At 24.8% G+C, this 16,069-nt stretch overlaps 1 protein-coding gene across 2 annotated transcripts in view; it reads left to right on the top strand.

The window, feature by feature from the left end:
• LOC117174980 overlaps window positions 1-16,069 on the top strand; it is a 30,805-nt gene that overhangs the window by 11,181 nt on the left and 3,555 nt on the right. For both annotated transcript variants that reach the window (XM_033364459.1, XM_033364460.1), the window contains exons 4-5: window positions 4,609-5,480; window positions 11,606-12,327. In XM_033364459.1, coding sequence (XP_033220350.1) covers window positions 4,609-5,480; window positions 11,606-12,327 — 1,594 coding nt within the window. The remainder of the gene's footprint in view (window positions 1-4,608; window positions 5,481-11,605; window positions 12,328-16,069) is intronic.

The raw sequence follows: 16,069 nt of genomic DNA, 5'->3' as shown, positions 1-16,069 counted from the left end.
TAGTCACATTTTTTGGAGTAAAAATTCAGCCACTTGATTGAAATTTGTAATTATAACAAAAAAATTAATTGTTGAATTTTGAACCATTTTGTTCAAAAATCGTTTTTTGTTGTTGTTGAAAATTAATTTTTTATCTGGTAATATAACTTCCATTTTTGATTGAAAATGGATTATTTTTAGTTATAATTAAAATACTTAGTTAAAAGTTGAACTAATTTGTTAGAAATTCATTGTAATAGTTGAAAATTCATCTCATTGGTAAAAAATTTTTTTTTTTTCTTGTTTGAAAAATTATTTTTTGAGCAGAACATTTAACTGTTCCATTTTTTATTGTAAATTTAAGGATTTTAATTTTTTAGTTAAAAATTCAACTGTTCTCTAGAGAATTCGCCTTTCTGTCTTAAGAACTAAAAAAAATTTTTTCTGTGTTGAAAAAAAATCTTTCTTGTTCAAAACTTAATCTTTTTTAATCAAAAATTCAACAATTTGTATAAAATTAAGCTTATTTAGTTGAAAATTCGAATATTTATTTGAAAACACTTCTTTATGAGTTGAAAAATCAACTGTTTGTTTACAAAATCTACTACTTGGTTATAATCAATTTTTTTAAAAAGATTGATCATTGTAGTTCAAAATTCAACTCTGTCTGAAAATTTAACTATTACGCTAAAAAATTCTTTTTTTTTATTGATTTTTTTTTTAATTAAAGATTTAACTATTCCCGTTTTGGTCCAGACTTCATCTCTTTTTTTTGAAATTAAATAAAAAAGCTATTCTATTTTTTGTTTTAAATTTAAGGGTTTTTATTTTATTAGTTAAAAATTCAGCTTTTTGACTTGTAGATGCAACTGTTTCCTAGAGAATTCGCCTTTTTGGATTAAAAATTCAAAAATTTGATTGAATTTTGTTTCTGTCTTGACTCAAAAGCTCGTTCTTGATTGAAAAAAAACTTTTGTTTAGTTGAAATATCAACTTTTGCTTTTTTCGTTCCACTATTTTGTGGAAAATTGACCTTATTTAGTTGAAATTTCAATTATTTGTTTGAAAATACTTCTTTGTGGTTTAGAAAATTAACTATTTATTTCAAAATGTTACTATTTGGTTGAAAATTTAATTATTTTGTTGAAAATTCTACTGTTTTGTTAAAAATGAGTTTTTTGATAGTTGAAAATTTACTTGTTTTGTTAAGTTTTGGTCATTTTGGATAAAAAGTTCAACTTCTTGTTTAAAGTTGAATCTATTTTCGGTTGAAAGTCACCTTTTTGGGTTAAAAATTCAACTATTTTGTTGAAAATTCGTTTCTTTTGCTTGAAGTTTCAACTAATTGTTAATAAATTCAACTGTTTGGTTGATAATTTATTTCTTATTTTTAATTCATCTATTTAGATCAAAATTCATCTGTTGACAACTCATTTATTTTGTTGAAAATTCAACTATTTTGTTCAAAAGTAATCTTTTTCGTTCGAAAATTTGTTTAGTTGAAAGTGTATCTTTCGTGTATGAAAATTTAACTGTCTTGTAAAAAAATCAATGTACCTGAAGTTCTGAACGTTAAAATGAGTGTAAAATGAGTGTACAAAAGCAGTGTACATATCTTTATTATTTGAGCATTTTTCTAGTTTAAAAGTCATCAAGAAAGAATTTCGTTCATTTGAATGTTCCGAACTTCAAGCACAAAAATCCGTCTTTTTCGCTTAAAGATTCAATTGTTTGGCTGTAAATGCAACCGTTTGTACTCAAATTAATAATTTTAGTCTTTAGAATTCAACTGTTGGATGGAAAAAATATCTTTCTTGGTTAAGAATTAACTTTTTTGTTGAAAATTCATCTTTAGTGGATTGAAGGTCAACTTTTTTCAAAAATATTCGACTTTTTAGCTTGGAAAATTAACTCTTTTGCTGAAAATTTATTTCTTTTGATCAAAAATTAATTTTATTTGGTATTGGGAATGGTTAAACTGCGATACGCCATATGTTGACAAAAATCCGAACTAGAATGAATAGGTACGATCTTATGGAAAAATGCGAAACCGAGAACATTTTTTAAACTCTTTGATTTTTCCTTGAATAATTTTTCATTTTAATCATTAATATTCAAATATTAGCATTTTAATCTAGTAATACTTTTAACATAGAATATTTTATAAACGGAATAAAACAGAACTTCATCTCCAAATTTAAAATTTTCAAATTTATTAATTAATTTCAAAAAAAGTCTATTTTTTTCTATTTTCTATTATAAAAGTTTTCTATAGTAGTTTTCTATTATAAAGGTGGGTTTTTGACGAAATAATTGAATTATTAACATACTAGATGAATATTCAACCTAAAAGACAAATTCCCAACGAAAAAGTGTCATACTTCATATTTCAATAAAAAAAGAATGAAATTTATACAAAAAAATAATTCTAAATATGACTTGAAAAAAACGTTTATTTTCCTCGAAACTGATGCATTTTTATCCAACAAAAATGAAATTTCAAACAGAAAAATTGTTTTTTTACCAAAAAATGCAAATTTTCAATTAAAAAAGACCAATCTTTAAAAAAATGGAAGTTACATTTTTTGTTAAAAAATGAATTTTACACTAAAAAAACAGTATATTGCATTAAACAGTTAAATTACCAACAGAAGAAAATAAAATAAAAGGAAAATTTCAATGAAAAAAATAAACATTAAACAATCTAGTTCAATTTTTACTCAAGTAGTTGAATTTTCAATCAATCATGATGAAATTTTAACAAAATAACTAAACTTTCATCCGAACAGATGAATTTTCAACTAAAAAATATAAATCTTCAGGAAAAAAAAATTAGTTAACAATTTGATTCAACCTAATCTTTCAAACAAAATAGTTGATTACTCAAGCAAAAAAGAATGATTTTTAACCAAAAAGTTGCATTTTAATTTTTAAAAAAAGTTTCTTTTAAAGCAAATCAAGTTTTAAATCAAAAATATAAATTTTTAAAAAAATAGTTGAATTTTCTGTTGAGAGAGATTTAAGTCGAGTTTTCACGATCAAAAAAACTTCAACTAAATTATTCAATTCTCTATTATATATTTGCATTTTTATCAAAAAAAGATTAAATTTATCTTCATGCAAAAAAATGTTTAATTACAATAACAAAAAGTTGAGCTTTCATCCAAAAAAGATTTCAGGTGATTCTGCAAGATCAAAAATTGATTTTTTTAACAAAAAAAATTAACTTCTTTTTTCGACCAAAAAGGATAATTTTTTAACAAAATTGTTGAATTTTCTACCAAACAGTTGAATTTTTATCCAAAAAGATGACATTTTTCTTAAAACAGACAAATATTATATTTGTACAGTAGCATTGTCAACAAAAAATTATGACTTTTTAACAAAATTGTTGAATTTTCAAACAATTTACAATTTGTATTCCGTAAAGATAAAAATGTTGGCCAAAGCATGTGAATTTTTAAATAAAAAAGACAAACTTTCAACAAAAAAAAGTTAAATTTTCAATCGAAAAAATACAGTTTTATTCCAGAAAAATTCCAAAAGAAGATTCCAGTTCACTTTCTAACACTAAATGGCCTAAATAAGAATTGTAAACACTTAGAATTAGAAATTATACAATTTTTACTCCTTTCTAATAAAATAGTCCATTTAAAAAAATTTAGTCTGAAATTGTTCAATTTAGAACGGTTTTAATTAGAAATAGTACAGTTTTAATTCCTTTAAATTTTAAATGATCGAATTTTTAGAATTGTATTCGGAAAATATTTCATTTTTATCGTTTTGTACTTGTCCTGTTTTCGAAATTTTATTTTTATTTTAAATCATCTAAATTCGCAAAATTCTACACAAAAAAACAAACAATTATTGTACTATTTATGGTGATTTTCAACAGATTATAAACTTCAATGGACTTATTTTGAAGCAAACATGAACTCAAAGTAATTTTTTAATAATTTATACATAAAATATTTACTATTTTAAAATCTGATATAAAAGTTAGGTTAGAATTCGTATTTAAATTCCAATCGTCTATTAATCGTATTCTTTGCATAATCTGGACAAAATTGGTCGCTACATACATTAATTAAAGTTTATTTAAGCTTACCGTGCATTGAAAGTTACATGAAATAGTGAAATAATGGTTTTTTTTGTTCGTTTGTTAAAAAAAAAATGTTGACAAAAATGTGTTTTTTCACTCTATAAGATTGAAATTCTATCTAAAATGATTTATTTCTTATGAAGATTTGTTTTTAATGTTTAATCATTGTGTTAAACTTACCAAAACAATCGTAAAAACACTTTTATGAAAAAATTAAAATACATCTTTAAAATTGTACCTACTCTTTCTAGTTCCAGTTTTCGGCACCAGGTGGCGAAATGGTGGACCACCATTCCCAATAACCCTATTTTTTTTCTTCCGAAAATTCGACTATTTTGTTGAAAAATTAATTTTTTTGTTATTTGAAATCTTAAGCTTTTCATATTGAATTCAATATGGCACGTATTCATTAACTATATAAAAAATTAATTCCCTTATTTTCTTGAAAAATCAACCCTTTTGTCCCCCTCTTTTGAGAGTCTTTTTACCTCTGAAATCTGTAATAAATATTGAAATTTTGTTTCCAGGCCGGGGGGAAAGAGGTGCAAAGCTGGATGCAAGAAGTTTGCAGGACCAGGGCGGTATAAGTTTGAGTCCTTTGGGTCCAGAACACAACTACAATCTCTATTCCAGCGAATTTCAAGACCTGGATAGTCATCAGTACATTCAACCCGGTACCAGCAATCCAAATCACAATCGTACTAATTACATCGCTGCGAGTCCGGTCGATCCTCGACGAGCTAACAATAAACTCATCGATCACGATTCAAACATCAACAATAATGTTTACATCCTGCCGGACCAACAGCGTGCTCGCACCTACTCTCAAGGCGCTCATAGCGCGAGTCTCCGAAGACAGGGAGGACTCTATCCAGATTCCGAGCGACCCTATCGCCCCGTTCCGAATACTTACACCGAGGAGGAGCGACACTATCGACAGTTGCAGCTTCAGAAACAGGATTTGCAGAGTCCCACCTATCCGGAGTACAGGTATTTGGATAATAATGACGCTCAGCGTCGTATGGCTCCAACCCAGTATTATGAGACTGAATATTCTTCGTCGCGATACGAGCAAACGGCTGATTATCAGTACGGAAAAGCACCGCTGCGACACCGGCGAGAGAGAGATCAAACGTCAGTGGTGGGTTCAATTGATAGGAGACATCACTCGGCTCTTCAGCCAAACATGGATTCTTATCTGCCACCGGGTCATTGGATGAGACTCGATGATGAGATTGTCTGGTGTCCGGATGAGCAACCTGCTGACAGATTTGGAAGCCTCGATCGGAGAAAGCACAGCACTTTGCAGTATCCTAATGCGGAGATTCAATCACGGTATCATACGGTTGCTTCTGGATCGAAGAATATACCGATTCTTCCACGCCAACATCCTGTACAGGTGAAAAATTATTTGATTAAATTTTTATTCATCTTGTAGATTCAATTTTTTTTATTTTTTTATTTATTGATGTGCAAATGTCTTACAAAGTGAAATATTGGGCGGAGATTTTACATTGTGATTTAGAGAAAATCAAATTTGTTTTCTTTATTATCTTATTGATACTAAATTTGTGAAATCTTAGAAACTTATAATATTTAATGTTGCTATTTGGACATATAATAATATTATACTATGTAAAACTTGAACATAAATAATAAATACAGGTATAAAATTCATATTGCCAAAGATTTCAAAGATTGCACAAAGATTTCAATGATTAACCAAAGATTTCACAGATTGCGTAAACATTTCGGATAGATTTAAAAGATTGGACAATAATTGCAATGATTTTTCAAGAATTTCCTTGTGATTTCACAAAGATTTCGAAGATTTCGCAAAGATTTGAATGATTTCCTAAAGATTTCAGATAGACTTCAAAGAGTTCAGATTTCAAATATTGAATAAAGACTTCAATGATTTCCTGATGATTTCATTAAAATTTCGAATATTTCGCAAAGATTTTAGACAGATTTCCCAAAGATTTTACAATGATTTTAAATATTTCGAAAATATTTAATATAGATTTCAATTATTGTACAAAGAATTAATTGATTTCACAATTATTTCGAATATTTCGCAAATATTTGACAACCATTTCACCAAGATTTGAATGATTTCCCAAAGATTACACAATGATTTCAAATATTTCAGATAGATTTAAAAGATTTCACAAAGATTTCAAATATTAAACAAAGACTTTAATGATTCATTAATTATTTAACAAATAATTCGAATATTTCGCAAATATTTTACAAGCACTTCACAAAGATTTCAAAGATTTTACATTGATTTCAAATATTTCAGATATATTTTAAAGGTTTCACAAAGACTTCTATTATTCCATAAAGATTTCAGACAGATTTCGAATGTTTCGCAAAGATTTTTAGAGAATTCCTAAAGATTTTATGAAGATTTTAATGATTTTCTAAAGATTTCGAAAATTTTACAATGATTTAAAATATTTTTCAAAGATTAAATATAGATTACAAAAGTTTAACAAAGACTTCTATTATTTCACAAAGATTTCAGATAGATTTCAAATAATGTACAAAAACTTCAATGATTTCATAAAAATTTCGAATATTTCGCAAATATTTTACAACCATTTCACAAATATTTGAATGATTTCACAATGATTTCAAATATTTTTCCAATATTTCATAAAGATTTCAGATAGATTTCAAATATTAAATAAAGACTTTATTGATTCTCTAATGATTTCACAAAGATTTCGAATATTTCGGAAATATTTTACAAACATTTCAAAAAGATTTGAATAATTTCCAAAAGATTTCAAATATTTTTCAAAGATTTCAGATAGATTTCAAATATTAAACAAAGACTTCAATGTATTCCCACAAATTTCGAATATTTTGCAAAGATTTTAGACAGATTTCCCAAAGATTTTACAATGATTTAAAAAATTTCGCAAAGATTTAATATAGATTTCAAAGGTTTCACAATGTTTTCTATTATTTCACAAAGATTTCAGATCCATATTAAATATTGAATAAAGACTACAATGATTTCCTGATGATTTCGTAAAGATTTCAAATAATTCGCAAAGATTTTACAAAGACTTCACAATAATTTTAATGATTTTACAATGATTTTAAAGATTTCGAAAAGTTTTGAAAAATTTCACAAACACTTCAATGATTTCAAAAAGATGTCGAATATTTCACACAGATTTTCAGAGAATTCGTAAAGATTTTACAAAAATTTCACAATGATTTCAAATATTTCAGTTAGATTTAAAAGATTTCGATTATTTCGCAAAGATTGTACAAATATTTCACAAGGATTTCAATGATTTCCCAAAGATTTCAAAGAATGTGCAATGATTTCAAATATCTCGCGAAGATTTAATATATATTTCAAAGGTTTCACAAAGACTTCTAATATTTCACAAAGATTTCAAATATTGTACAAAAACTTCAATGATTTCCTAATGATTTCACGAAGATTTCGAAAATTTCGGAAATATTTTACAAACATTTCAAAAATAATTGCATAATTTTCCAAAGGTTTCAAATATTTTTCAAAGATTTCAGATAGATTTCAAATATTAAACAAAGACTTCAATGCTTTCCCAAAGATTTCGAATATTTTGCAAAGATTTTAGACAGATTACTTAAAGATTTTAGAATGATTTTAAATATTTCGCAAAGATTTAATATAAATTTCAAAGGTTTCACAAGGACTTCTATTATTTCACATAGATTTCAGACCCATTTCAAATATTGAATGAAGACTTCAATGATTTTCTAATGATTTCGTAAAGATTTCAAATGTTTCGCAAAGATTTTACAAAGATTTCACAATAATTTCAATGATTTTACAATGATTATAAAGATTTTGAAAATCTTTGAAAGATTTCACAAACACTTGAATGATCTCAAATATTTCTATTATTTCGCAAAGATTTCACAAGGATTTCAATGGTTTCCTACAGACTTTACAATGCTTTCAAATATGTCGGGAAGATTTAATATAGATTTCAAATATTGTACAAAGACTTCAATGATTTCCTAATGATTTCAAAAAAATTTCGAATATTTCGCAAATATTTTACTACCATTTCACAAATATTTGAATGATTTCATAAATATTTCACAATGATTTCAAGTATTTCGCAAAGATTTCATATAGATTTTAGATAGATTTCAAATATTAAACAATGACTTTAATGATTCTCTAATGTTTTCAGAAAGATTTCGAATATTACAAAAATATTTTACAAACGTTTCAGAAAGATTTGAATGATTTCCCAAAGATTTCACAATTATTTCAAATATATCAGATAGATTTAAAAGATTTCGAATATTTCGTAAAGGCTTTACAAACATTTCAGAAAAATTTGAATGATTTCCCAAAGATTTCACAATGATTTCAAATCTTTCTCAAAGATTTCAGATAGATTTCAAAGATTTCGATATTTCGCAAAGATTTTATAAAGAATTCACAAAGATGTCACAATAATTTCAAATATTTCTGATAGATTTCAAAGATTTTAGAAAGATTTCAGATAGATTTCAAATATTAAAAAAAAACTTTAATGATTCCTTAAAGATTTCACACAGATTTAGAATATTTCGCAAAGGTTTTACAATGACTTCAAATATTTTGCAAAGATTTCGGATAGATTTGAAATATTTCACAAAGATTTCAGACAGATTTCGAATATTTCGCAAAGATTTTTAGAGAATTATTAAAGATTTTACGAAGATTTAAATGATTTTCTAAAGATTTCAAAGATTTTACAATGGTTAAAAATATTTTGCAAAGATTTAATATAAATTACAAAAGTTTAACAAAGACTTCTATTATTTCGCTAAGATTTCAGATAGATTTCAAATATTGTACAAAAACTTCAATGATTTTCTAATGATTTCAGAAAAATTTCGAATATTTGGCAAATGTTTTACAACCATTTCACAAAGATTTAAATGATTTCCCAAACATTTCACAAGGATTTCAAATATTTCTCACAGATTTGAGATAGATTTCAAAATATTAAACAAAGACTTTAATGATTCCCTAAAGATTTCATAAAGATTTACAATATTTCCCAAAGGTTTTACAATGATTTCAAATATTTCTCAAAGATTTTATATATATTTCAAAAGTTTAACAAAGATTTCTATTATTTCGCAAAGATTCCAGATAGATTTCAAATATTGTACAAAAAAATCAATGTTTTTCTAATGATTTCACGAAGATTTAAAATATTTCACAATTGAAGTATTTTATTAAAAGTGATTTTTTTTCATTGTAAATTAAATTACTTGGATAAAATCGAAGTACTTTGTTAAAAATTGATTAATTTTTTTGATTGAAAGTTATGATTTCAACAAATATTTCTTTAATTATTATATTTATTTTAATTATTGGTTTATACATTGTCTTCTAAAAAATGCAACTATGTGGTTGCAAGTTGATCTGTTTTTAGTTAAAAATTTTAATAATTTGTTGAAAATGATTATTTCTCGACTTTAAATTTAAATATTCCATTTCTAATAAAAAAATTATCGTTTTTTTTTAAGTAATCTTTTATAGTAAGAAAATTACCTTTTTGGTTTAAATATATAAATTTGGAATTACTAAGTTTCGATCTGAAATTCCTTATTCTATGTTTAAAATATTATACGATTAAAATTCTGATCTGCAAATTTTAATGGCCAGGGGCGATGCAAAATGTTAGAAAAATAAATGTAAAAAAACGAATTTTCCACAAAGTATTTTTTGTAAAAAAACCGATTTTTTAACCAAAAATAGGAGAATTAAATTGTTATTTGAAACAATTAATTAAAAAAAAATGGATTCTCAACAAAATAATTCAATTTTAAACCTAAAATATGAATTTACCATAAAAAAAGATATAGTTTCAATAAAACATATAAATTCTCAACTAAAAAAGATAAAAAGATCATAAACAGATAGATTTACAAACCAAAACTAGAATAGTTCAATTTGTAGTTAAAAAAGTAAATTTTAAACAAAAAAAACGAGTTTTCAGCAAAATTAATTAATTTTCATCTAACAATATAAAGTTTCAAGCGAAAGTCGAATAGTTGCGGCTTCAGTTAAAAAACTAATTTGCTACTAAAATGAAACGAATTTTTAACTAAATATTTTTTTCCAATCAAAGAAATGAATTCTTAAGAAAAAATAAAATGGTTTAATTTTCTACAAAACATACCGTTTTTAACAAAAAATATTACATTTCTATCAAAAGAAGTAAATTTTTCACAAAAAATGGAATAGTTAAATTGAATGTTCAACTAAAAAAATAAATCTTCAAATAAAAAAAAAATCATTTTCAAATAAATACTACAAAGATAGATTATCTATCAAAAATAAAATACTTAAATTGTCAGTTAGTAAAATAAATTTTCAACTAAAAAGGAAACGAATTTTCAACAAAAAAAAGTTAAATTCTCAACCACACAATTTAATTTTTAACCATAAAAATGAAGTTTTTACTAATAAGAGTATTCTTCTACCAAAAAAAGGACGGATTTTCAACAAGTATGTAATTAAATTTTCAATAAAATCAAAGTAAATTCTCAACGAAATAATATCATTTTCAACCAAGAAGCTTAAATTGCTATCAAAAAGAATACATTTTCGATAACAAATGGAACAGTTATATTTTCAGTTAAAAAAATTAATTAATTCCAAATAATAAAAAACTAATTTTCAACCAAAAGGATGAATTTTCTGCCAAAGTAGACGGATTTTTAACAAAGTACATGAATTTCCAACTAGATTTTTTAATTTTTTAATGAAATTGCAATAGATATTAATCTCCCACAAATTTGGATTTCCAATAAAATACAGGAATTTTAAACAAAATATTTGAATTTTCAACTTAAGAAGATAAATTCTGAACCAAATACGTACGAGTTAAATTTTCAGCTATAACAATTATCAGCTAGAGAACATAATTTTCAAAAAGTTAATTAAATTTTTAACAAAAAAAAAGTTTTGTCAACTAAAGTGATAAATCATCAACCCAATTAATGAATTTTTGAAAAAGTAGTTCCACTTCCAACTAAGCAGTTGCATTTTCCACACAAAAAAATTTTACAACAAAAATAGTTAAAGTCAACCAAGAAAGATGAATTTTTAACAAAATAGTTTGATTTCTCAATCAAAAGAGATTAATTTTCAACAAAATAGTCGCGACTTTTAACCATAATAATAAAATCAACTTCAACTTTAGTTTTTCGAAAATTCCCTATCTCTATCAGATTTTCCCTGACTTTCTGGAATTACCTAATCCGTAGCAACTCTGTAATTAAAAAAAAAGTATATGTTTATTTCACTTTAGAATTTGTTTGTAAAAATATATGTATTTATTATGATACTTATATATATATTTTTTTATAAACAATAAATGCTTTAAATTTTCAAAAAAAAAACTTTTGTTTAACATAAATTCTTGGGCATTTAAGAACTCTAGTCTTGGATCCTCGTTTAGGAAGAACATAATAATTTTTTTTTAATTTATCCTTCAGGTTCCAGTAAGTCCAACAGAACACACACCATCAAACCGTATTCTTTTGCGGACCCAGTCATTAGGCAGTGTTGAAACCTGGCACCAGGGTCACGATTTAAGCGACAGAGATCAAACCGACCTGAATCGCAAAGGTAAAGAAAAGGAGTGGTACGAAACTGCTCTCGATTCTGGCTGCAGTCCCAGTACAGTTTCAGTTTCCGGATCTTTTGCCCCAACTCTCACTCGAAAATCATCGCAAAATAATCCCCCACCACCACCGCCTCCGATACCAATTCCGATCCGAGAACCGGTCAAAGTTGAGCCGACGATAAACCGCCGACCGAGGGATTTGCCTCTGGAGGAGCCTCAGTGTCTCCCGATATCTCCGAATATTTACCATGAACGGCCGAAAGTACTCGAAATTCCCGCCGAATCGAATCCATCCCAGGAGAATGGAAATGACCCCCTTATGAGCTTTAATTCACCCACGAATCATACAGTGGTTCAGCAGGGAAAGTATCAACCTTATCGGGAAGTTACGAAACCTTTTGAGATGTCCGATTTTTACAAATACTCGACCAAGTACCGTAAGAGGAACGAAGCCGCTTCCGGTGTGAGTCCGAGTAGCGTCATTGAGACTATTACGAGCCATAATCCTGTCAATGATCAACGCAGGGTTAGTCCAGTACAAACGAATAATTATCAGCCTTCACAGAGAAAACCTCAACCCTACGTTTTGAGGTAATTTACCAGTTTTCGACTTAGCTGATGTTTTTGTATTTTTAGCTTGTCGAATTTTGCATCGAAATTCATGTAAATTTAAAGTAAAAGAGCTTAGGGGTCATCTCTGAATTATGTAACATATCTTTTACTTAGTTTTTTTACCCCCAAAAGCCGGGAAATGACATATTTTGACCGGAAATTTAATCAATTTTTAGAAGAAAAATTTACTGAATCTCTTGTAATATCACAAATTTCACAACATATTTAAATGAAGTTTGATTTTAGGTTTTTTAACATTTTTTATTCCAATTATTAACTTTTTTTAATTAAAAAATGATTCAGTTTATAATGTGTTATTCTACAATGTTTCAGAATATTAAAGAATTTATAGAATTTAAAGTTTACATTGTAAGCAATTTTCAAATTTAAAATTATTTAAAATTTATATATTCATAATTAAACATTTGTATTGAATTGCAAATTTTATTCAAATATTGTTTTAGCATCAAATATTCCATTTTTAACCCAATCAATTATTTTTTAAATTATTAACTCGAAAACGATTTTTTAATTTCTAGCAGTTTCCGTTTTAATTTAAAACTTGAAAAGATTAACGAAATTTTAAACAAAATATATAGTTTTCAAGAGTTTGAAATAAAATTTTGAAACTAAAAATTTTAATAAGAATTGTAACATTTTTTAAAATAATTTAAAATTTATAGATTCATAATTAAACACTTTTATTAAATTGAAAATCCTATTCAAATATTTTTTCAGTATAAAATATTCCATTTTTAACCCAATCAATTAAAAAAATTATTATTAAGAAAAAGAACCATTTTTGCATATTTTGCAAAATTTGCATATTTGTATTAGAAACTAAATCAATTAAATGTGAATTTCCTAAAAATAAAATCCTTGTATCGTTAAAATTTCAGAGCCCTAAATTAAAACTCTGAATGTTGCAATTTTAATTTAGAAATTGAAAAGATTTACAAATTTAAAAAAAAATACAGATTTTTGACGATTTTGAAATAGAATTTTGAAATCAAGGATTTAAAAAAGATTTGTAACAAAAATTTTAATAATTTCAAATTATAGATTCATAATTAAACACTTTTATTAAATTAGAATTCCTATTCAAATATTTTTTTAGCATACAATATTCCATTTTTAAACCAATCAATTTAAAATATATGTTAACAAAAGGAACAATTTTTGAATATTTCGCAAAATTTGAATGTTTTTATTCAAAATTAAATCATTTAAAATTGAATTGCCTGAAATAGAAATCCTTGTATCTTCAAAATATCGGAAAAATAAATTTAAACTCTGAATATCGCAGTTTTTATTTAAAACGTGAAAATATTTACAAATTTTAAAGAAAATATAGATTTTTGAAGATTTTGAAATAAAATTTTTAAAGTCAAGGATGTTAAAAAGATTTGTAAAAAATTTTAAAATAAATTCAAACTAATAGATTCATAATTAAATACTTTTATTAAATTGAAAGTCCTATTGAAATATTTTTTCACTTTAAAATATTCCATTTTTAAAACAATCAATTAAAAATTGAATTGCCTGAAATAGCAATCCTTGTATTGTTAAAATTTCGGAGAGCTAAATTAAAACTCTGAATGTTGCAGTTTTAATTTAAAACTTGAAAAGATTAACAAAATTTTAAACAAAATATATATTTTTGAAGAGTTCGAAATAAAATGTTGAAGCCAGAGATTTTTAAAAGAGTTGTAACATTTTTTTAAAATAATTTCAAATTTATAGATTCATAATTAAACACCTTTATTAAATTAAAATTCCTATTCAATTATTGTTTCAGTATAAAATATTCCATTTTTAACCCAATCAATTAAAGAAATAATTCTTTTTTTTAAAGTACAATTTTTTCATATTTAGAAATATTTGAATGTTTGTATTCAAAACTAAATCATTTAAAATTGAATTGCCTGAAAAAGAAATCCTTGTATCTTCAACATTTCAGAGAGATAAATTGCTGCAATTTTAATTTAAAATGTGAAAAGATTTATAAATTTTAAACGAAATATAGATTATTAAAGATTTCGAAATAAAATTTTTGAAAACGAGGATGTTAAAAAGATTTGTAAAATTTTTGTAAATAGTTTCATATTTATAGATTCATAATCAAACGCTTTTATTAAATTTCACAATCTTATTTAAATATTGTTTCAGTATAAAATATTCCATTTTTAACCCAATCAATTTAAAAAATAATTTATTAAGAAAAAGAACAATTTTTGCATATTTTGCAAAATTTGAATGCTTGTATTCAAAGCTAAACCATTTAAAACGGAATTGCTTTGTATCGTTAAAATTTCAGAGAGCTAAAATAAAACTGTGAATATTGCAATTTTTAATTAAAACTTGAAAAGATTAAAACATTTTTTAAAAAATATAGATTTTTGAAGATTTCAAAATAAAATTTGGAAGCTATGGATTTCAAAAAGATAGGTAAACAAATTTCAAATGATTCAAAATTTGGAAAGATTAAAAAAAAAAATTTGAAAGAAAATGTAGATTTATGATGACTTTTATATAAAATTTAGATGCTTTACAAGGATATTGAAAGGTTTCAAGATAATAAATTTTTTTCCTAAGATACCTCGGAAACTTTTGAGTGATTTTCATATCGAAAAATAATTTAAAAAGAATATTAAGAAAAGATTTAAAAAACAAGTTTTTAGTATAAATAAGAATTAAACAATGATTAATTTTGTTACAACTTAAAATTAAAATAGTTTAGCCTTTAACATAAAAAGAGTTCACTTTAAAGAAAATTTCAATCATTTAATTATTAATGTTTCAAACTTAAAATTGTTAAAAATAATATAATTTCACAAATTTACAAATCTTTTGCAAATTTTTACAATCTGTGGGTAATTTTTGTCAATTTTTGTGCGTAATTTCTTTTAAATTTCATAAAATGTTAGAAAACCCTTGGAAATTTCATGAAATTACATAAAATCTGATGATATTCTTCGAAATTTTTGAAGTTCTATGAAATCCTTTAAGATTCTAAAACAAAAAAAACTGGAATACCTCATTGAGAGTCTTTTAAATTCTTTAAAGTTACTGAAATTCTTTGAAATCCTGAGAAATTTATTTAAATAGCTTATTGAAAGACTTTCAAATCCATTAAAACTGCTTAAATCCAAATTCTTTAAAGCCACATGCAATACTTTTAAATTTCTTCAAATAATTAAAATCTTTGAAAATTTCGCGTCATTTTTTTTCTTGGAGTCTTTTAAAATACCCTAAGATCTTTAAAATCCATTGCAATTTTTTTTATCTATTGAAATTGCTTTGAATGGTTTCAAATATCCTAAATTCTTTGAAATTCTTTAAAATATTTGGTAGTATCTTAAAAACTTTGAAAATCTTCTTAAATCTTTAAAACTATTCAATACTTCTGAATAATTTGTTTAAAATTTCATTAAAATGCTATAAAATCCCGTGAAATTATATAAAATTGGATGATATTCCTGGAAATCCCTGGACAATTCTGAAGTTCCACAAAACGCTTTAAAATCACTGAAATCCTTTGAAAGTTTACAAAATCCTGTGAAGTATTTGGAAATCCTCTGAAATCCCTTGGGATATTTTCAAAAATCTTAGCTTAAGCGGATAAACTCACAAAAAAATTTAATGAGTTTGTGGGTAATAGTAATTTCAAAAATTGTGAAAAAAAACTTTGTCTTTATGGATATTTTTGTACAGAATGATA

The sequence above is a fragment of the Belonocnema kinseyi genome, chromosome 6, assembly GCF_010883055.1.
Source record: "Belonocnema kinseyi isolate 2016_QV_RU_SX_M_011 chromosome 6, B_treatae_v1, whole genome shotgun sequence".
NCBI lineage: Eukaryota > Metazoa > Arthropoda > Insecta > Hymenoptera > Cynipidae > Belonocnema > Belonocnema kinseyi.
The sequence above is the reverse complement of the archived record's forward strand: the minus strand, read 5'-3'. Positions and strand labels throughout refer to the sequence as shown.